The following is a 24,759-nucleotide window of genomic DNA, read 5'->3' as shown; positions in this document are numbered from 1 at the left end:
CCAAGAAACGTCAGTAGAAAATCTCAATCCATATATATGTTTTTAGTTTCGGTACTGCAGAACAACGTTTATTCGGTGAATTTAGTAATATACTAGAATTAATTATCCACTTAATTAATCTAGGGACTTTTCGGTGGGACAAAATATTTTAAAACTGGTTTATTGTAAACAATATATAATACACACGTGGTATTATACATTTTTAAATTACTTTCCGGCAGTTCAAATACTAAGAAGATATTTATTCAGTTTTTTTTAATATGAAGATCTTCCTCGTTAATAATAGTTTTCGGGAGGTTATTGAACAACCTTGGAATAAAGCAATTTAATGTTCGTTCTACAACAGTTTCGTAATTGTTAAAACCAAATAATTTATCAAAACGAAAATTTAAACTACCCAAGTTTATGTAATATCGTGAAATTAAAATGTTTTGTTTTTTTCAATTTATGTTAGACTGAGTATTGAACCTCGGACCTTTGATACGGAGCCCGCGACACTATCGCGGGGTCACAACCCGATCGTTTTCATTTTAACCACTATTATTTAGAGCTCGTTTTACTTAAGTTACTATACCTACCCTATCAAAATTGCCTTTTTTAATATTTGAATTTTCAGAATTCCCTTTTTGAAACATCCACTTAATGTTTTATTTTTATCAATGTCGAAAGTTTCGTTAGCAAGTGTTTCGGTCAGAACTTTCTAAAAAGTGACATAAACCATTTTATTCGTTTACGAATTACGGAACTAAAAGAATCCGTATAAATGATCTTTTTACCCTAAATTAACGTTTACACCAAATAATGAAAGACTTGTACGGGTTTTTTTTTACAAAAAAGCGCGTGGCGTCATCAATTAGGGTGACATCACGCGATTGCCCATAATATCGTTTTTAGATTCTAAGCCAACACGTATTTTAATTGCAATGTGAATCACGACGCAAAAAGTGGCTCGGTAGAATTTAGGTAAATGGTTTTATTTTTTGTATTTATGCTTTTGTGTAGGTACTAAAAAAACGTTCATCAGTACGCGCAAGTAAAAAATTGTGCATTCAACAAAGTCAATATACCTTTTCTAATAAACTGCTTAAACAAATAAAAGAGAAAATATATAAATCTTATAGTTTTTATTTTTAATACGGAAAACATTTTTTACTTGATGTTATAATTTTTTTTAACTCTTTGTTCATAATTTCGAAAACTCAAAACAAAAGTTGTTTATCTTATTTTAAGACTTACCAGTATTTTTAAAATTGTTTCTTCACTTCATACGAGCAGCAAAGAAATCCAAGAAAGATCATTTCTCATCTTTATTGGTCTGAGTTTTCTGGTGTATTTTGATATCTTCCTTCCATATCCTCTCTTTTCCACCTGCTAGTTGCGTTATTATTATTTTTAAATAAAAAAAAGGTATGAATATTATAATATGACTTATAAACATTTACTTTTTTGAAATTATTTAACCGTTCTGATTAATTAAAAATCTATAAACACTTCTGCGAGTTCTTCCATTAGGTTTGTTTCACTTTATCTCATTTAATGTTGTTTAGCCGGCAGGACTGTTTCCAAAGTCAACCGCTTCATTAAGATGCTTATCTCATAACGAATCCGAGCAAACTTTTCTGCCTTTTCCCGCCAAATTTTATCCGCCGCTATTTTCCCGCCATAGTTTGCCAATAAGGAGCAGATGTTCCGTCGTATTTAAGTGTTCTTTTGTTTCACGCTCTCCTATTGGAATGAGGAAAGTTTCTGTTGCTTGAGACGTCATTCTTCTCCCTGTGTGTATGAAGCTATTAAATACACAATATTTCGCTGGATATAAAAGCTTTTTTGAGATTAATCAAATACGAACAGAAGTTTGAAATTATTGGAAAGGTCATTTTAAAATTTAGAACAGAAATTATCTCCATGGTAAAATGGTTTCAAATACCTGAATATTTGTATATTTGACATTTCAATATTTTCATTTTTATTTTTTGCACATTTTCATTTGAAAGTGATAAATTTATAACTGAACATCGCACAGAATGCAGGACCGGACAAAAAAAGACGCTGTTAAACATTATAATACAAAGGACACCATACAGATCGCTCTCTTTTCTACACCGACAACTCCCAGCGAATACGTGCCGTTTAATCTCCAAAGTTCTTTATTACAAAATATTCTTACCTTGTTAACTCAGTGGAAATTAAATCTCTTATGATTAGCGATCTTCATTGCATATCATTTAATAATCGTGGCATCGTGATGATCGTAGAACAACGACGGACTGGCTATCTTTTTAATTTTATGTTAAAAAGGTTTTATAAAGACGTTATATTCCAGGTTTGGAAACAATAAAATTCAAGGGATATGCTTTTGTGGTTATTGGATTATGACAAAGTGTAATAAAAACATTTTAACCACTCTCATGAAAGTTGAAGAAAATCACGTGCGTCGTTGTTCTACTGTCATGATGACATGACTTCCGTAAATCTAAATAACTAATTAACTCGTCTCAAATTGGGAAAGCCTTCCAATGGATCATATCCCGACAACCCTGTATTGTTTAGAAGGTCAAACGAGTGTACTTTTCTTGTTATGTACTTTTTGATACTTAAAATTATATATTCCAATTACAAAACTTAAATTTAAATTTATTTCAACAGAGAGGAAAATCATTTTTGAGAAGGGAATATGGAAGTCATTTGCAGGGCGTATGACCTGTAATTGGCTGGTTTAAGTGGCCACTTCACACACTGTGTAACATTCACCGTTCTGCCCATGTTTGAACATCCACATTTACTCAACTTTTCCATCTATTGATTTTTGTGAAGTAAAAGAGCCGAAACCTTTATCACGTGGGTGAGATTCATCCGGCTGAACCAAATCAACCGCCTGAAAACAATTTTCCAATGTTTACACTTCTTTTACCAGGTAGTAATTCAACAATGTTTGAGTATGTCCAAATGCTTGCAGACTGGCTGGATTTCCTCCCTAGGGCGTTATTTATATTTAAATTTATTTCAACATAGAGGGAAAACATTCTTAAGAAAGGAATATGGAAGTCCAGGCATTTACAGAGCTTAGAAATAAATTTAAATATGAATAACTCCCTAGGGAGAAAATCTAGCCAGTCTGCAAGCATTTGAACATACTCAAACATTGTTGAATTACAAAATTTAAATATTAGATTTTTCGTCGATTTTCCTATTGTCATAGATAGCAAATCGATGGTGTGAACTAGTTTTTTTATCCGGTGTTTTCATTCCTGTTTGAACATTTAAAAGAGTTTGTTCCCTTCAAAAGGTAGAATTTATGTGCTTTGTTAAACATGTTGAAAGCCTAGTTTTTTCGAAAGATCTACGTTACAATAAATTAGATCAGTATTAAACGCTTTAACTTATCTTCTAGCTAAAGGTTGAACGGCGTTTGTAGATAAGAATGTAAAATGGACAGAGGTATTTCTAAAACATTGTAAATAGAAATTGTTTGAAATATTCACAGAAATACGCAGGTATCTTTTAATCGTCTACATAAAAATTACCTAAATTTTTGCAAGACCTGGCTTTGCTTTTCCGTATATAAATTCATTATTCATTTTAATATAACTTATACGAAAAAATGCACTTCTGTTCTCTCCACTGCAATATATGTTTGTATTATTATGTAAACCCATATATTTTTTACTAATTGATTATTTTTCTTACTCTTCTTAATTCATTTTTATTTTTTGCTACTTTTGTGCAAAATGCATGTCTGTCTTTGTATTTAAAAATGCACTTCTATTCTTATATTTATATATATGTACTATATGATGTATAGTATACCCATATATTTTATACTAATGCTTAAAGATGATTTTTTTCATTTAAAAAAAATCATTTTTGTTTTTTGCTCCTTCTGTGTAAAATACATGTCTGTTTTTATATGTATTTATGTATGTAAAACATGTAAAAGCCTACAAGGCGTTTAAATAAATAAATAAATAGTCAAAACGGGTTGAACCGGGGTGTGATATTGTGGCTAGTATCTCGGACTCACGGATCAAAAGCCCGTGGTTCGAATCCTATTCTACCCCAACTTGGTTCCCATTTTCTAATAGTGAGTTGTTTACAACTCGTTGAAAATGGCCCTTAAAGTTAAGTATTTGAGTAAATCATAAGAACGCACATATTTGTTTTTCACAAAAAAAAAAAGAACTTTTTTAAATTACCCTTTTTTCATTTAATTCTAACGTCTTAACGGTAACCAAATTTCTAATAACGTATAAAACAAACAAATAAAGACGTGAGTTGATAATGGTGCTATGTGACAAAAATAAATACCAGAGATATCTGAGGTTAAAGTTTTGAACTCCCGTACAATTAAATATAACTCGCTCTGAAAATTGGTTTTCTGCTGCTATTTAATAGTGAAGTTGGTTTTATATGAAAGGTCTGTACATAAAATTTTCTTCTATGTAAAAACTACATGTCTTTAAATGTCAAATCCCAGTGAGTGAAGTTTATTCATACTTAAGTATTGATAGTAAATACATAAACAAAAAAAGATTTTGTATGTATGTAAATCTAGTTTTTAATCGTTTCCACATTTGCACACAGCGGTGTGTAGAGCACTGCACTGGTAACCCGATTGCAACGTACCTTGATAACTTTTTGCTACATTTAAAGTAAGTCTTCAGTCTTCACTTCAGATGCCAGTCCAGGAATAATTAAATATTGCAGCAAAGAACCAGGAATCTTACCCAGGGCCTCAAGCATGGTAGGTGAACGTATTAGCTACTACACCAAGAGGCAGAATCGTAAACATTCAAACATCGTAATATAAAATAAGCACAATGCTAGCAATCTCATATATACATTCCTACCAGGACACCTATTAGAATCAACAAGATAAACTGGAAGAAAAAAACTAAATACATAAAATAAACGCCGATTTTGTCGTTACTGAAACGAAAAAAAATCACGACGCTCGACCAGATGTGCAATTATGAATCTTCTTTATCCCCTAGAGAGTGGTTAATTTAGTGACATATTTTTTTCATGCCGTTAATGTTTGCTTTTTATATGGTCAAACTGATGATTAAACTTCAAAACACGTGACATCAAACCTGATGATTTTCATTTAGAACATTATTGCGGCTTTAAGCGTTACCCAAAATTTAATTAGGTTTAATTGACCCAACCGTATTATTTTTATTTCCGTTTTTGAAGTAGTTTTATACACCATTTGACGTTTAATCATCAGTGTGGCCATTATATGAAGCAAAGTGTCGTCGCATTCAAAAAAAAAAATCTTCAAATTATCTTTCTCTAGGGGATAAAAACGATCCAGAAAATCACCACCACTGGAGACTTTTCATAGCTTTCATGTTTCAGTTCTCTTGTGAAAGGATGACAAGAGACACACCAGCTTTTATATTAGCCTCAGTATGGGAACGATTTCCCTTCATAGTTGGAGCCTATTGCATGCGCAATGGTGGCCTGGATACTATTCCGATTAATGTAACAGATATGTATTTACGTGATTAATCCTTATTCGAAAGGGATAATTCTCTTTTCCACTTATCAGCTCGGATCCGTGCGAGGCGCAGTACATTATGGCCATTGTCATCCATCACCAATGTCATAATGTGGAGAATGATGTTACTCACGTTATGCGGCTTCTACATAGTTAATGAAAAATATTTATAACTGTCACATGCGCCACTAATTCACACTAACCACTTACATTTGTGACAGATATTCATACATTCATATAAACATACAAACAGAAATGATATTACCATACGAACGTAACGCTACATCTCAGAAATATTAACTGAACCTGTCTAAAAATATTCAATGATTTTTAATCACCACATGAAACTAGACAGGCGGCGTGGCGCAGTTGGTAAAACAGCCAACTGTAAAACTGGCGTCGCGGGTTCGATTCCCGCCAGTTCCAAGAAAGGTTTTTTTCTCAGTCTGGGTGTTGTGGTGTATTTTTCATTACCGCCTTCCATATCCCCTCTATCCCACCTGCTGAGAAGCCCCCAAATAGAGGCTTAGCGGGTTGTTCCTTTTAACTGTATTGAACTGCACTATATTACCTTGCCCTGTGGTCCTTTTATAGATCGTGTTCTTTTGTTCTGGACGGCTCGATGGCGGGGATGAAATTGATACACTCCAGTACGTTAAACTGGATTTGTCATCCGATTTTGTTATTAAGAGTTAACGTTCTGTATGTTTTAATTTAGTTAAGCACAAAATATTATATTTTATTAAACAGAAAATGCTAAGTTGCTTTCTTCGGTCGACTTAGCAGATTTCTGGTAAAATAATTTAACGCGCGTGTGTCATCAATCTATGGACGTTGTTCTCACAGATTAATAGAAATCTATCATTATCATAACCATATCCGCCACAGATGGTGCATAGGGTACTGCATCAGTTCACAGAATACCTTGTATCTCGATCATCTGTCACAAAGTTGCGTGATCAGTCTTATTTTATAGGCACAGTCTAGAGACATTGAAATTATGCAGTGTCAAATCAAATTTTTAACAAATATCTCATGTCGACCTAACTTGCTTACTCGGCTTTCTTCTTGAGTCCAGTGTTGAACAAAGGCCTCCCATTTACACCTTCACAATTCCTTGTCAGCCGCCATCCTTTGCCACCTCGGACCTGAAATCTTTATGAAATCGTCGAACCATCTGGTCTGAGGAATCAAATCCAAAATCTCAAACACCGTGTAGGGTTTTGTTAGTTGTTAGTGGAAGATCCTACACTGTTGTACTTACAATCTTAAGCAAACGTGTCAATCACTACACGTAGTATACGTATTTCCACCGGATTTCCTTTTTAAGGATATTTACCTGAGAGTAACCATCGAGTCAAAAACACTCGTCCAGGATTCTGGTTCAATTTTACAAACAATTTTGTATTTTTTATCCGCCTAGACACAGACAAAGTGGAATTCTATACTGAAAATATAGTTGAAAACTGTATATATGACATAATAAAGACGTGTTCTTGGGCAAAAAAGATAGGTTTCATATCACGTTAAAGAGTGTCCCAAAAATTTCTGAAATTATGGGGGAAAGTTACATGTTTCCGAAGTTTTCCTCCTATTTCCCTCTAATATTATAATCAGGTGAATGTCAAACACTTAGCCCCCGGCCAAGCGAGGTATCCAGTATCTACCCCTACCTAGGAGTAACCACCTACCTACATCCACTAACCACTGAAGCTAACAGGAGCTCGCTAATTGGGCACCGCAGTTGAAAAGTTTTGCAGACGAAGCTACTTGTTAATTTTATCTGAACAATATGATTAAGTACCTGCCTCTATTCACCATTACGTGTTTTATGTATCTTTCAAGCATATCTCCGTATTTGTGAAAAAGTTTCTAGAAAAATACACTCGGCATTTAATCAGTTGTGCCGACAAGTACATAAAGAACTTTTTACACAGATAAATGCATGATTATAATTGTTAACAAATGAATGCATTGTTACAGTAAAAAAAATTGTTCCCAAAATGCCGTTAAACAACTTTTTCTTACATAACAAACAGTATTTTCTAGAGGTTTATTCGATTGTTTTTATGAAAGCCGAATAAAGAACGTTATAACTTTATTTTGTTTTGTTACCTTATAAAATGATTAGTTCTTGTGTGTTTTCTTGTTTACATCAATTTGTCTTTTTTGTTCTGCAAAGTGTACTATAGCTACGTATTATTTATAAAATCTTATTTAATAAATATTTTACTTCTGTGTGGATATGATGCTATAAGTCTACGCATATGAAAAAACAGTTTGATGTATTATTTTTCTCATTAAAAAAAAATCACGTCATATTTTTTGTAAAAAAAATCAATCGTATGATTAATTTGATGAATTATGGAAATATACTCGTATTATACCTCAATGTCTTTTTTTAAATACCTAGATTTAAAAATGTTTTTAATTAATGTTACAGCACCATTTGTAGGAAGATTTTTTAGCATAGTATTTTAAGAAAATTGTTTTCGCTTAAGTTAAAAAACGATGAATTTAACTTCTTACTATATCTAACTGTACCTTTTTTCCTGCATTTTGTGTAATTATATTCATATTACTTTATGTTTATATTTTTATTACATACCTGCCCTTTATGTGCCACCATTTTGTGCAGACACACGGAATTCTATTTGATCAGGCTGATCCCTGTGACACGCATTTTCTCGTTCCTTCATTATCAGCGTAATTATTCTTGAGTTAATAAATGTAATATTTTTCAGGTTCGCACCTTGTTCGTGAGTGGTCTGCCGATGGACGCCAAGCCACGCGAGCTTTATCTACTATTTCGAGCATATGAGGTCAGTATACCAGTAATTTATTGTAGGTAATATTTAAATATAAAAACCGCCGAATTACACCAAAGCTCGCAACTTGATTAGAAAAACACGCTCCCAAATATTCTAAATATTTTTAATGCTTTTTTACCGAAAACATAAATTTCACATTTTAAGTTTCAGAAAAATGTAATTGTCGTGCAATTATTTAAGTATTTATTAATTTATATGTAAACACGTAATACTATTGATGGAATCGGCATTGATTTCGTAAAATTACATGATGAATCAATAATTATTCATTGTGTAATATTCATTTCAAAACTATTTTAATAATCAAACGTGTAACACTAATGACAAGGTTTTTATTTTATAATAATTTATATAAACGTACGTTCATTTTTATACATTACCTAGAAGGTTCATTTTACAAAATAAATTTAGTTTACAACCCACGTACATACCACTCGAATTTACAAAATGAACTTAGTGAACATATTGAAAAATTTTAAACATTGGTGGAAAGTTTATAAAATAATACGTGCAATTAAGAAACTAAGGAACTACTGAGAGATCCTCGCCTTGGCTAAAACCAAGTGAAGGTTACTAGAGCTCTTCATAGCACTGCAGTCTAAATAAATACCTTGCTAGAAAGAACCTTTCTGAAACTTCTAAATGTAGATTATGCAGTACAGATGAAATGCCCATATACATTATAATATGTGAATGTGAGTTCGGAGGTTCACTGGTTAAAACTGATGATGTGAGAGCGCCCGCGCCTACTAAGACTGATACATTAAAGTCCTGGGCGTAGAGGAGAAGATTTATCAACAGATGCGAAAGCATTCGCTCTCCAAACGACCTAGCCATGAACTAACTAACGGAGACCCGTCACAATAGATCTACACAGGTCGCCGTGACGCACCTTCGCATTGGCCCCCATCATTAATAATAAGATCCAAAATAAAGAAACGAGATAGAGTGAGAAAAACTATGGTAAAAATAATTAAATTAATAAAACTCAAAGCGAACCTTAAAATAAAAAAATATTAAATGAGAAATCTACGCACAAACAAGTTCCTCAAAAAATAAGCAAAGTGTTTTTCATTCATTACCCTTTTACAAACTATAGAACATTATTAATTATTAATACTGCTATAACCTTGTTAAATGTAATGGAAATGTGCGCCTTTTATGGGAGTCTCCATAACATCTACAGTAAGTATGAAAGGCCATAAAAATGGAAATAAGATCTTTTAACTGTTGTTCTTATAACCATAACATGTTAGCAATAATATCAAAATAAATGGAATCTGTATCATAATTTCCACATTCTTCTAAACACCAATAAAAGCTTTCATAACTCATGAATACTGGCTTTTGTAATGTGGCTACGTCACGGAAAAGCTTTGTATATATTGGTCTCCAACTACACGATCTCACTTTGTAACCGAATATTTATTTCTCTAACATTATTTAATAACGTGATAGCCCAAATAGGCCTTATTACATAAGACTATGTATTTTATGTTAGCGTGCCCTCGCGTAATAACGGCGTGATAAGGGAGTTATAAAACGCAACTTACCCAAACTATTCCACCGTAAAACAATATTCTTTATTCGAATATTGACATGTTTAAACAAAGAAAGAAAAAACTATTTTTCTTAAATCGTTTATTTTTTCCCCTTTATTGAGGCCTTCTACCAAAACATGTTTATTATACTCACACTTTGGTTTGTTTTTAAACCGCAAAGTCGGCGACGAATTTTTATTTTACTACTTTTTAAATTTAGATTTACCCTTTTTTGATATTTTGTATAAACTTATCATTTCTATACCTATGTTCATAGAATTCCCATATTTATTTATTTTAAATACTCAAATAGATTCAGCTCTATTAGAACTAAGACATAAGATAGATTATTGACCATTTTTTAAAGGATATTTCAGTTCTTATTAACCCAAATATTTCAATTTTCTGGCCATTTCCTAAATGTTGTAAATAATTTGTGCTGTAAAAATGGGAATAGAGTTGTGGTAGAGTGGAGAGAAAACTTACTTATATTTAATAATAATATTATTTACATTTTTCCAATTATCTGATGGAATTTTTCAAATAAAAGATTTTTTTCTCTCTAAAAGTGTTGGCTGTTGGTTCGTATTCTTAAGTTTTTAACTATTGTAGGCATCTAGGTACCTAAATATACAATTTAGGCAATAGGGAAATATCACATACTACGAATACTGATAAAAATATGCGAAATGGATTCGAAAAATTAATTGTATTTTCAAAATCAATATGGATATTGGTAGAGAAATGTTTTCATTAATAACTTTAAAAAATAATTTTAAAAAATATTTTCCTAGAACAACGAGATATATTGTTATTGATAATTGTCATGTTAAGATTCTTGACACTGTTCTGTAAAAAAAAAAAAAAATTATTTTTTAACGGTTACAAATAAAACATTAATTGAATCGACATTCACTTCGGAACTCTCCATTATAAATTATTATGAAAATATACATTGTTATTAGTGTTCTTGTAAATAATAAAAATGTGTAAACAAAGTTTTATTTTCAAAATAATTTAGGTTACAAACAAAGTTCATAATTAACATAAATCGTGACGTATTAGGGGCATGGCCAATGCAATGACGGTTTTCTCGGAATTCAAAATTATACATTAATAATTACATAAAAAAATATTTTTTATGCTACCAATAAGTAGTAAAAAATATATTTTTACTTGTCAGTATTTCATAGATCTTTATTACTTAAAAATTGTTTTAAAAAACGTGATATTTCCATATGGTCTGTAGTTAGTATAAAAAAAAAACGTCAGTACAAGCTAGTGAGCTATATTATCAATCTCATTTTAAATCAATTAATCAACACCTTTTAAAAGCTATGATTATACATATTTCTTTATTATTCGTCATGTTGTCAAATTTTTGTGAAATACAGTGTCGGAATTCCAAACTATAAATCTCTATTGCTAACGTTTGAGCAAAATTTTGTTTTTTTTATGATTACAACAACTTCTTTTTGATTTTAACGGCACTGCATTTTATTAGATAGATCTAATTATAATATGATAGATCATATCCCTTATCAAGTTTTTTTTCCTTAATATTTTATTCGTGACTTGTCTCAAAATTTTATCTATAATTTCGTTTGCTTTTATTTCGTTTTTAAAAGCCTGATTTTTAGGGTAGAGTCTCCAGTTAATTTGAATTGATACTTTCAGTATTGGCAAACTGACAAAAACAGTCGTGTATATAAATACACACACATAACTGATATATATGAAGCTTCCTCCAAGCGTATGGAGGTGAATTTGACATTTGAATTTACCCCGTCACGGGGTGGTACGAACATTATACAAAAAAACGGCAGTCGGCGAGCGGTACTGCCATCCTCCATCTACAAATGCTGGGAAACGTATTTAAAATTATTTACAATATCTATTATTCTAAATAAAACATTCCTAGGGCGAAATTTTGTCGAGTGTTTACGGCTTTCAACTCCATTTTTCAAATTGTTGAAACGCTAAACTAAATTATTCATAAGTTATCGAGTTTGTTGTAAAAGTCAATATTCAATATTCGCCATTTTGTAAGTAATTTTTAATGTTATATTTTTTATAAATCCTAATGAAAATATAAAATGACGTTTGTTCTTTAGGTTTATAATGTTACAATAATTAGTAACAATAAATTAAATCAGTTTTTAAGAAGTACTCAATATTATATCTCCATGTTTAGGTAGGTGCACATTTTACTTAAATACCAACTTGATTCTCATTTTTAAATAAATAAAAAACATGTCTAGATTAAAACAATCTTATATTTTAAAAATAATCGTTTCTAAGCACGCACAAAAGAACTTAAAAATAAGGAGAAATTTGCGTGACTATTAGATACTTTCAGGCTAATAAAAATCTTATAATATTATGTAGATTTATACTGTCGTTAAAAAACCTGTTATGTATTGTAAATTTCTAAACTGTGTAGATTATTCAAAAATCACTTGGTAGATAATATTTTTTCAGCTACCACAGATCACTTTTATAATATTATTTCACATTATCAAGTACGATATTTAGATCTGTCCGGTCAGAGCTTAAACTGGGCTAATTGTTTGAATTGTGTGTATGGGCATTTTCATAAATAGCGCGCATTGTACCACAATGGTAGGTACCAGTACCATACGAGTAGGTTTTTATATCGATTTGCGGAAATAATGGCGGAAAATATCGTATGATATGTCACATGCCTGTCAATATTCATGACATTTGAAATGAAATATCAGGCCTGCATAAAATGTTACCATTAGTTTGCTTATTGATTTTACCTACTTGCTTAAAAGCCACGGAAAAATAATACAACCTACCTACATATTTATATTATTTTATCCTCGCGTGACACTGTACATACTCACTACTTACTATTCAATTTAAAAACCAATAAATATTAATTTATATCGTATCAAAGGTTATGTGACTGTAGTTATAGGATCCACTTTATACGAAATGTAGTTATAAGATCCATGTACCTACCACCTTTATCAGAATTTTAGGCTGTATTATATTTTGATAAGTTTCTTGCCAAATGCTTCCATCATGATGAGGATAACAGTGTCACCGGCAAACTTTATCATTTTTTTCTTGAGGATTTATATAATTTATGAACAGTAGGAAAAAACTGGTCTCAAAGTGCTGCCTTGAGGTACTCTAAATGTGATTGGTAATTGGTGACAAAAGATTTCATTTACTTGTACCATTTGTGTTTAATTTGTCAGATAGCTTCTGATCCAAGCCAGTTCAGTGTTTTTATATTTTATTTAGTAAGTTTACTGAATAATTTATCATGAGAAATGGTATTAAAAGCCTAACTTAAGTCTAAAAATATTCCAGCGCACTTTTTACCTTTGTCCAGATTTGCAATTATATGACTTGTTAATGTATTAAGCGCATCAAAAATTCCCATCTTTTTGCGGAACCTAAACTGGTTTCTTGAAAGAATATTATTTTATTCAAGATAATAAGATAATTGTGCTTTGAATATTTCTTATATAACTCTGGAAAGAACATTGATAATTGATATCTGGTGTTAGTGGGTTTTTTCTGCCTATTTCAATTTATGTTGAAATTTAGTTAGTTTAGTTAGATGTTTATATTATTTTATGTTATTCTTGTACATATATTTTTGTTGTCTATTGTTTGTATCTATATTATTATTCCTTTCTGTTTGTGTTGTTCTTATATTTATTGTAAATTAATGTAACTTGTTTTTGGCCGATGTTATCATGTTTTGGTAGAAGGCCCTAATAAAGGGAAAAAAGAGATATCTGTAGGTGGTTGCTAATATTTGTTTTTGTTCCATTTTTAAAAAAAGCACTACTTTAGCTATCTTGCAGTGTTTAGGAAATACACGAGAGTTTAAGATTTTATTGATATGCATTTTCAGTGGAGACAATATTTCTCTTTATACGTCTTTGTACCTGCCTACGTAATTTTGAAATCAATTCCATTTTTTTCTATAAACTTTTATTTTCCTGACATGAGTCTGACTGACTCCTTGTCAGAAACAATTTTAAGGTAGTCACTATAAAAACTACTTCACTACAGAGAAAAGTAAAAACTCTTAGAAGAGTACCTATCGGAGTAACTGAATGATGCAATATTTTAATAAATAGTGTCTTATGCAAAAGGTACTAACATTGCCATAGAACTCAAAGAAAACATTACATTGTGATAAATTGTTCATATTTTTATAAAATAGGGTTGGTTACTTAATAGGTTAAATGGCGCATTTAACATGGTATTATTGACAATATTTTGAATTTGTCCAAACTTTTGTAGACAGGGACTGAATTCAACTCCCCGGGGAGCTGTTAATATTGACATATTACAACAGAGATTAAGAATATTTTACCTTACAATCTGTATTACTCTCTCTAAAATGTTCTTCATCTCTGTTGTAACATGTTATTAGTATTATTGATTATCAATTGTATATTAATCATTGACATTTTCTTGTTCTTATGTTTCAGGGCTATGAAGGTTCTCTTTTGAAAGTTACTAGCAAGAATGGAAAAACCGCATCGGTGAGTATAATAATTTTTGAAGGACGTTCTTTATAGTTAACTTTTTTTCATTAAAAAAATCCAACTGGATAGGAAAATAAAATGTGTCAAGTCACAGTTACTTTTGCTAACCCTCTTATAATATTATATTATTATGTCATTTACTAAATCAATGACATAATAATATAATATTATACACATACAGTTTTTCAAAAAAGAGTAGAACGCAATGCACTAAGAACTTCAACAAAGTTTTAATATCAAATTATAAGTATTATTTTATGTACTATCATGGAGTACAATAATAGTCTGTGTTGTTATTATAGTCTTTAAAATGTAAGATGATTAGAATGACAGTTGTCAGAAAAACCGACGACATAACTTTGTAGTAACGTCTAAGGAGTTATTTATATTGACACACGAAAAATCATTCGTATTTGTTAAGTTAGTTTATTTTTTTAATACAATTCTTGACATATAAATAAACATAAATATATAAAATCAGCTTTAAAACTAAAAAAAAAAAAAAAAACCTAATTATTAACGACGTTCTTACAAGGTTACATCATTTTGCAAAAACGTTAGAGATAGGACAAATTGATCAATGTAATTTGTTCGAATAAAAAAATAATTATTTTGATAATGTCTACGAAAAAAGTATAAATGTCTTATAATTGTATTCAACACACTATAATAGGCTTGTTTTGCGTTTTTTTAATCAATTTTCGGAAATAGAGTTTCATGATTGCATGAAATAACTGATAAAATCGATTCGATCTGTGATCAGTAATTTCCCATCACTAATAAAATTAGTTCGACAGCTGTCAATATAATCAAGCTATATTTTAAGGACTATAGTTATCAGTATTTTAACAAGATCGCAATAGTATATTCCAGTACTTGAATAGGTACTGCTGTTTTTAAAGTTTTACCATAAGAGAAATCTATTAAAGCACCAGCAATGTTATATTACACATATTTTTTTATTTTTTTTAATAATTTTAGTTCACTTTAAAGAATGATTTGTTTATATTTCAGCCCGTTGGATTTGTAACATTCCACACTAGGGCTGGGGCAGAAGCTGCGAAGCAAGATTTGCAGGTTTGTCTCAAATTTATATTTTAATTAGCTGTACTTTGATTATTTATATTCCTACAATGAATTTGAATATAGTCTTAAATAAAAATAATCAATTTGACAAAATTATTCAAACGTGTTATCATAATTTTTACCATAGAAGTATAGACTATCAATGATGATATAATGTTTATTAAATACTTTTCTACTTAATAATAATATATTCATTTTTGTTATATAGAAACGATGTATTCGGGTGTACTAGGTATTGCTTACAATATCTTTAAAACTAACATCACGTTTTCAAAAACCAAAATAAACACATTAAATAATATTAAAGAATTGTGAAAGCAATATGTATTTCATTATTCTTAGCTGTTGTCAATTTTGAGAAATAATTACTAAAAAAAATCATTTCAAGATATTCTAAATACTTATGTTGAATATTCATTTAAAAATGACAGAGTAAACTTAATGTTATTAAATCCCCTTCAAAAATAAATATTACTCACTTTCAAATCACCTAGTTTACACAACTGACGTAATTATTTCTCAATTTCATTCACTGTACTTTTGTCAATTTATTTTTAGCAGTTGTTTTTTTTGTTTCAAAATGGCTTTGCAATCAATTTCTTTCATTAAAAGGTGAATATAACCCTTACAATAGAGAAAGCTTCTCATTAATTACATGCAACTGTTAAGAATAAATTAAAATGTATTTTCATTCCAGAAATACCTGCTTAACTATTATATTTTGATTAATTTCAAGAGACATTGTAAAATAGCTTATTGGTATCTTTGGCATAAACTCTTTATTACAATTCAATACATTACAAACAATTTATTTAATACATCAACTTGCGAAAAATGCCTTCATAATGTACTTAGACATAACGCAGCTTCATCGCTGTAAGTACCGCTTTTATAAAGTTTTTACACTTCTTACAATCATCTATCAAACACAAATAGTGTTGTTTTAACTTAATTTCACAAACACTGAATCAAATGTCACAATCATAGAATTATAATACTCTTTAATTCCATGGGCACAATTCAATATTAATTACTACTGTAAACACTAATACGATATGCCAAAGATACAAAATATAACTGCATGACACGGTTTCTGAGATTTAATTCACTCCCTAGCACCGTGTTACATCACACATTAAATATTAAAGATATAATATATACATAATGAGTCTTCTAGAAAAGCTGTTTTTCCAACAATATTCTCCTTATTTAAAAATTCATTGAGCGGCTAAAATAAAATAAAAATCTGCGCATAAGTTGATTTATTAATATTGAATATTTTATATCAAATATCACCATCGTTCAATAAGGATGAATGGAAGCACCTGCAATGAATACATATTTGAATTTAGTAACCAAATGGTGTTTACTTCAATATCCACAATATGATGGATATATTAGTTTAAATAATTATTACACCTAACAAGGAAGCTGTGTGTAGTATAAATGTGTTTGTGTATGAAACAATGAATTAAAGATGTGTAAAATATACAATGCTATGCACCATATTTCAAAACGATAAAGCACAAAAGTAGATAGGTACTCTATAATATTATGTTTTAATTGTGGAATTACAAAACCCTCCCTGGACAAATTTGTAAAAATTTGAGATTGGCGAAGTATGTAAATACTGCTTCATTCTGTCAAAATCTGTCTACATATTTTGGGTAGGTTGCAATTTCTATCTGATTTAGGTATGAATCACATGTTCATTGTGATAAATGTACATTTTATTTATGGAAATGTGGTTCGCATTATGGTTGAAAAAGCTTCCACGTGCATCATCAAAAACGGATATCAGAATCAATGAAATCAACTCAAATTAAAATATTTGCTCTATTTTTTTGTTGTTATTATCCGCATATACTGCAAAATTTGTAATTATTATAATACAATACCAAATACTACAAATTAAATGCTGCTGAAAAAATGACATGCAATCAATAAATATTTCAATAAAGTTGTCATATGAAAAATCCAGTATAATATGAGTTTACTGTATTGATTAGTCTGTCAAAAGCCATTTATAATGAGGAAGTTCAGTGGGTTTTTTTTTCGTTTGTTAAAAGACTATTAAACTTCGCCAATATTAATTTATTAAAAAATATATATGTATCATATTATCAGCGTAATGATTTTGTAAAGTTTTATAATTTTGAAATTACTTTACATTGCGAGACAGAGAGAGTTTTGTAACTCTTGGATTTACATATTAAAGTCAAGTAAATTTAGGATAAAAAATATTACCTACATAAAATCTTCAGTGCAATATCGTTTTGAGGTTAGGTGCGAAGTGATGGCAGTATCCAGAATATGCCCACGGCCTGTAACCATGTCACCCCAGTAAGCACGCCCCACATTATCATATACCATTCCGCTCTGGCGGCGGTCGAAATGTTCACAGCAAGGTGTCAGGTTCGATCCCGACATGCCACAAACTATTCGGCTGGAGTTTGCCAAAAGCAACACCAAGGTCAGCAAACCGAAGCCGGCGATAGCTACGGCCGCGCCGGCCACACATCCTGCCTTGATGCACCCACTCACTGGACGTAAGTACCCTCCCTACCCGACCCACCGTGGCGCGAGCAATATCATGTCCCAGACCCTAAACTGAGTACAGGGCACAAAATCCTTCAGATCCCAAATTTAGGCTAGGCAACATATTTACATACTTTATAGTTCGACCATTATAAGAAGATGCGTGAGTCACTTCTAATTCTCGTCTTAGCGACAACATCTCTACTAAATAAATAATATTGTTTTAGTTATTATAAAACGTTGCCAGTGGTTCGCATTTACTATATCAAAAGAACACAACTATGGTTTCGATACAAAACTTGTATTATCTAATCTAGAATCTATACAAAATTGATGCTGAATTCCCGATTCAATCAAGAATATTATATTAATTTTGTTTTATGTGTTGATATCAAGATCTTGACTTATAATTTAAATCTTGTGATAGCGAAAAAGACTTTAAAACTCATTCATAACTTCATTAGCCGAGTTACCGTAGTTACAGTTTTAAATGTTGATACTTTGAGACACCGCCTTTCCTACCTGTTTCTACACATCTTCTTGCGATGGTTGATTTATAGATATAAACACATTATTTAGAATTGCAATCAAAGGCAAAACATTAAACATGATATTTCTCTCGTCACCTTAAGAGAATCTTTGAGATTTAAAATACATAGTTAAGATGAAACAATTATATGATACGTAACTTACATAAAATTATTTTATCAATAGGTTAGGAGTCGAATAATATTTTTGGAACAAAAGTCGTTTATCTTAAACTACAGATAAAATGAAACCTTTAAAATGTCTACTTTATAGATGGAATTTGTACATTTATTTCATATGTAATTGTAATATTTTACCATAATAAAATTTGTGATATGTCGCACCGCTGTTGGTAAAAAAAAATACAAATACCTTCTATACTATTCCAAGCACACCCTCATGAACTTATGCATTTTGTATAGACCCTATTTGCTAATCACTTACAAACACTGCTGAGTTTTTCAATTCATTTTTACAGTGAGAAAATATTATAATACAAAAAAAAACAATTTTAGTAAGCAATACAAAAAATAAATATGAATTGAAAAACAAGTCTTCACTTTCACATATATGTAGCTTCGGCTAAACTCACTCATGTGTACACACTCTAGCTGAGCCTAACCGTATGTACTTATTTCTGTATTATCTTTGTGTTCAGCAAAAGATTAATACTTCACATTTAATATTTATGTATGTATTATCAAAAGCAGTAATTGAAATCATACGTAAGTATAACTATTTAAATACATACTTATTCATATAAGATTTGCAAAAATTAAAGCAAAAGTACGTGGTAAATATTATAATTTTTTGCGTAAAAAACAGAATTTTTTATTCTTAGAAAATGAAAGATTTAGATTTTATGTTTTTACCAATCATAAAAAAAATGTTTTTTTCTTTACCCATACATTCCTTTTTTTAAAATACGTATTTATTTTTGACTGAAAATTACATATTTTTGAATAAAATATGGATACGTCAATTTTTGACATACTCTAAATGTAAGAATTTAAAAATACTACAGTAATTATCCAAATATTAATTTAGTGAAATCTTTTTTTTATGAAGTGTTCATTTTTTTACACCAATATTGTATTAAGTTTTGAGACAATCGAATTTAAACCATTTTACTTATGAAATATTTTGATAATATTGAATAGAAAAATTACTTCGTGTGAATTTTATTATAGGTAGAGATAAAACAAAATATTGAGTAAAAAACTTTACATTAAAATGATTAAAGGAATTGTATAATATATTTATTTATTAACAATATATCTGTGGCTTGGATCTAAAAGGGCCAATAGCAGATTTTTCAGACGGTCGTTGTCAAATAAAAGACATAGTATGTTTTAAACTGTGGTAATACATGTGGTTTTGTTTTTTGTTAATATTTGTTATCAAACACGTGAAATAGTTCACTATAATGCCACAGAATAGCTAAGAAATTACTCCCCTATATTATTTTAATTTATGACATTGGCCCTTTTAGATCCATAATTAATTCAATCAAAATTTAATTTTATTGGACATATTTCGTCTCTTTAGGCATTACCTGTGATGAGCTATAATTTCAATTATAAATAAGTCGCAAATATACTATTATTGTGATAAAAATAGTGTATAAGATGAAATTAATAAATAAATGTGAATTAAATTAGGTGTATTGTCAAAATATTTTCATTATTGTATTGCAAGTTGTTTTAATCTGTGTCCCAATAGTTTGACTTTATATTTGAATAGACGCGTTCATGCCGGCAGAGCTGGGTAGCCCGTTCTTCCCAGGGGCTGCGGAGTTGTGGCCGCACGCTCTGTATGGGGGGGACCTGCCAGGACTCCTCCACGCCGGGCAGGTACACCCGGCCCTCCATCCGCAGCTGCCGCCGGCGCCGCTGCGCTCCTACCTCTGACTAGGCGACCGGCCACACCACCATGTAATACTAATTTACTTTTTACTACCATCATACTAAGAAAGACCGTAAATAAATCATAAATTAGCGTTTTGTCAAAACTGAAGATTGGAGGTTGTCGTAGCTTTATGGACAAAGATTCTTATTTTGTAACACATAGCGTCGTGATCGTAGCACAGTGGCGGATGCGCGAAAAATGCGACATTGAGTTTTTTTTAATATAAGATCTTGAAAAAGTTTTATAAAGGTTTGAAAAAAAAATATGTATAACTAACCCGAGTATCAAATATGTACTTATCAAGTTGTGACATTACTCATCTCAAGCTTGAAAAAAACACATGCTTTATTGTTCTACGATCATGACGATGTGTTTTATTACAAAAGTACATACGTTTTATTTTTTATAATAATATTTTTGGGAAACATTCAGATTATTTTTTTTGTAGGTTTTCCTTTTTCATTTTTCTAATTTTTGTAAAAAAAATATGGAATCGGTTCAATTGCGGAATGAATTCAGTGGAATAACACCTTTTTGTCAAAATGAATTTTTATTTTTAAAAAACTGATATGGACTTTGTTACACGTTTGTTAAAACAAAGACGGCATTCTCCACCTTTTTTTAAAAGTTTTTTAGTGAATAATTTAAAAAATTGCAATTGTGACAATTAATGCGTAAAATATAAAACTTATTTCAAATGAATATGTATGGTTTAGGTTTGTTTATTGGTTTTTAAGGTAACGTAAGGGATACTCCCGGTGTTTTTGCGGAACTAAATACATTGAAGCAAAAATGTATGAGGTACCTACTGTCATTTATGCTCCGAAACCTTTGCAGTTGTCGATTGTTACAGTTTATCTATCCGTCGCCATATACAACTAATTTCAGACCAATGGCGGAGATTACTGTCTTCGTTTTAATACGCCTCACTCATATATTTTCCACCTAAATAGCAAAATACAGTAGGACCTCAATATTATCCACATTGGTAAATATAGGTCCAGCTAGATTATCAAAGCGTCCGGATTATATGAGCCTATTGCAGGAGAAGTGAAACAATTGACAAAATGGTCAAACTTTTGTATTCCAAGTTTTAACTCCATATGTTTTTTTGCCTTTTTTTAAACTCTATTTTGATATTTTTAATTAACATGGATGTTTTATACATAAAGAACTAGGGAAAAAGGGTTTTAGGATTATACTGATCACAGAAATGTAATATAAGCAATAAGATTCATCATCATTATATCTACGTGAGGGAGTGCGGATATTTTCCATGGCTTTATCCCACTGAGCTCCTCCAGGGTATGCTCGGTTACAGCAGTTTAAAGGCCAGAAGGAATGTATTTTTACCTACGCATTTCTTTCGATTGTTGCGCGGAATTATTGACAACCCTGAAACTATGCGGAGCATTAGCTTTTATGTTCTGGATAATTACCTTAGACAGCGTCGGCATAGACTGTTTCACATTCCAATATATATGACCAACCTGCTAATTGTTATGCCTGTTGGAAGGGCTATCTCTATGTTGAACAATATTACTTTGGACATCATTTCACGTCTTTGAGGGAGTTTTTTGTTACAAGATTCTCTTACTTTTTAACATATTATTCTCTGGATATTATGTATACTTAGGTGTTATTTTTATTTATACCTAATTTTACTTTATTATTTTTATCATTTCTATACGTATGAATTAAGATATTTCATTTTGTAATGTACATATATATGAATGAATAAAATTAAAATTGAAATTGAAATCATTCCCTTTCCGCACCTAATGGTGCATAGGGCACTGCATTGGTACACCAATCTCAGCGTATCTTGATATTTTTGTTACATGAAGGTAAGATGAATAGTCTTACGCTTCAGGTGCCAGTCCAGGGACGAAGAATCGTTTTAGTGTAAAAGCACCCTTTCAAATAAATATTCCATATCAACCATGTCGGGAATCAAACCCGAGACCTCTTGCATGGTAGGCAAACGCACTGACCATTACACCACGAGGCCGCAATAAGTTTACTTTACCTTTAAAATGTCAGTTAGTTCACCTCACCTGAAATAGGCTCTGTTACATATAGGGGGCCTCGGTGGTGCAATGGCAAAAAAATATTTAGTACCACTACTTAATTAATAATTCTCTAATAATTAATAATTATATTCAAAATATCTAGTATATAAATACTAGATAAGCAAAACAGTTGAATTTTTTAATTATCCAATATTTTGAATGAGCGTTTGGACCCATTTTGATTTTTCAAAATAGAGTCTTATTTTAGTAGTTTTTGTATTCTATGAATAATTGAAAAGCAATTCCAACAAGAAATATCATTAGATAGCTTTAATCTATCATACAATTAAAAGAATATCTGATTTTTCTGTGTATTAGAAAATCGTACCAGTATTCGTTTTATTTTTATTTGGTTAGTTGAAAAACATTGCTCCATAACAATAAACCCGCCAAAGTAATACTTACAATTGTTTAAATTATTCATTGATTTAATGGGAACATGTTATGCCATCTTTTCTACAAGGGGGACATGTGTATGTTGCAGCCCCCCCTGTCGGTGGGGTCGTGCCTCCTGCCAGCACCGGCTCTGGGATCCCCAGCCGGAGTGGGGCCTCCCATGCCCCCGGTGCCTTCGGCAGCACCCTGTTCCACCCTCTTCGTGGCCAACTTGGGCCAATTTGTCTCCGAGCACGAGCTCAAGGAAATATTCAGTAGGTCAGTTGCAAAAATCCATCAGCACTTATCACAGGACACTGGTATTATCTGACATATCATCAACATAACTAATTACTTCCAATATATTTAACCATGTTTAAAAAAAATATGCACAAGAAATTTATTCCTACATTGTTAATTGTTATTGGATAGTAAATATGTAGATGTTAAATATAAAATTAAGAACAATTCACAAACAACAATGAATGCCACATGGATTTAAGCAAAAACATAATAATATTACGCACATATTTATTTTAAATTTCAAATAATGTTAATACAAATAATTTGCTACTAAGCAGTACTAACTGATAAATTAGATATTTCTAATTTGTTTCATTAATTCAAAGTATAATCATTAAGTCAAGTCAAATAGCATGCGTGTTCCTAAAAAATAATGTATGGCTGAACATTGCAGTAACCAAATGACATATACCTAATTAAATAGACTTGTTACTAGATAATATGGACTTTCATCATGACACTACGCAGAAATATGCTGTTATATGATGAAAAAATGATTTAATTGCACTTTAACTGTGAAAAACAAAACTAAAAAAAATTATGAGTATTTTTACAATAGGTACATAGTTATGTAATGTCTTATATCTACTTCATTTACTAACTAGTGACATTCCTTTGAACAATTTATAAATAAAATTTCAAAAAATAATAGTATTTAGGTACTCAACATTGTCTTAATGTGTCATTCATTGTTATGTAAATTATTATTCAAAATCGCAATGATTACCAATATGTTGACAAATGATTGAAGATTTTGTATGTGTGTGTATCACAAAATATTTACTATCTTAAATGTTGTGTAAAAGGTTTCACATTGTTCTGCAAACAAATTTATAGAATGTGATCAAAAATCTAACAGAACTAATAAATAATAGCCACAATGCTTGACCAACCCATATTAATTAGAAACTGCTCTCAATTCCACACTGCAAATTCATGCTTTTTAAATTACTATTAGTACCTACCTACTTACATATGTCTACACCTTTGATGGAAGAAAAATGTATTTAAGTAAAAGTAAAAAATAATAGATTTATATATAGATTAGATTTTTCTTCAAATTCATAAATAAGAGTATGCAGATACATATAAAACAATAAGTTTGTATATTTTGTCTCCTAAAATTAAAGTAATATGACATATTGTTATAAATTAGTTTAGAATAATGTATTACAATGACAATATTAATTATCTGCTCTCTTGTCAGTGTATATTATCATTGGTATCAATAGGTTTCTTTGATTTATTTGTAGAACAAACTGAAAATAAAAATTAAAATTAGGCAAAATAATTTAAACAAACAGCCTTTTTAGCAAAAAACAAATTTTCAACTGTTTCTCAACATTATAATGTGTAACTTTTTTTATGTGTTTATGTTTTATATGCTTTCTTCAGAAGATGTTTTTTTGTTCGTTTGTTGTTAATATTTCTGATGATATGTCGAAGTATCAAACATTACCTTGGAATGCTCTAATTAACATAGAAATACTGGGTTTACTTATGTACGCAGTTTTGCACATAAAAGTGCACATCACA

The 24,759-nt window shown here is 30.5% G+C and overlaps 1 protein-coding gene across 3 annotated transcripts in view; it reads left to right on the top strand.

Moving 5' to 3' along the window:
- The window catches only part of cpo (RNA-binding protein), a 545,686-nt gene extending 522,487 nt beyond the window's left edge, over positions 1-23,199 (top strand). Inside the window, exons 3-8 of one of the 3 annotated variants that reach the window (XM_088223884.1) lie at positions 8,245-8,322; positions 14,357-14,410; positions 15,428-15,490; positions 17,904-18,048; positions 20,309-20,499; positions 23,030-23,199. In XM_088223884.1, coding sequence (XP_088080010.1) covers positions 8,245-8,322; positions 14,357-14,410; positions 15,428-15,490; positions 17,904-18,048; positions 20,309-20,475 — 507 coding nt within the window. In that variant the 3' untranslated portion in view covers positions 20,476-20,499; positions 23,030-23,199. Of the gene's footprint in view, positions 1-8,244; positions 8,323-14,356; positions 14,411-15,427; positions 15,491-17,903; positions 18,049-20,308; positions 20,500-23,008 lie in introns of all 3 variants that reach the window. The other 2 variants (XM_088223900.1, XM_088223892.1) reach the window with 2 other exon arrangements.
- Positions 23,200-24,759: the final 1,560 nt, after the last annotated feature.

The sequence above is a fragment of the Micrasema longulum genome, unplaced genomic scaffold (assembly GCF_059751315.1).
Source record: "Micrasema longulum isolate JH-2025_06_02 unplaced genomic scaffold, ASM5975131v1 h1tg000026l, whole genome shotgun sequence".
Lineage (NCBI taxonomy): Eukaryota > Metazoa > Arthropoda > Insecta > Trichoptera > Brachycentridae > Micrasema > Micrasema longulum.
This window is presented reverse-complemented; position numbering and strand designations above follow the sequence as displayed.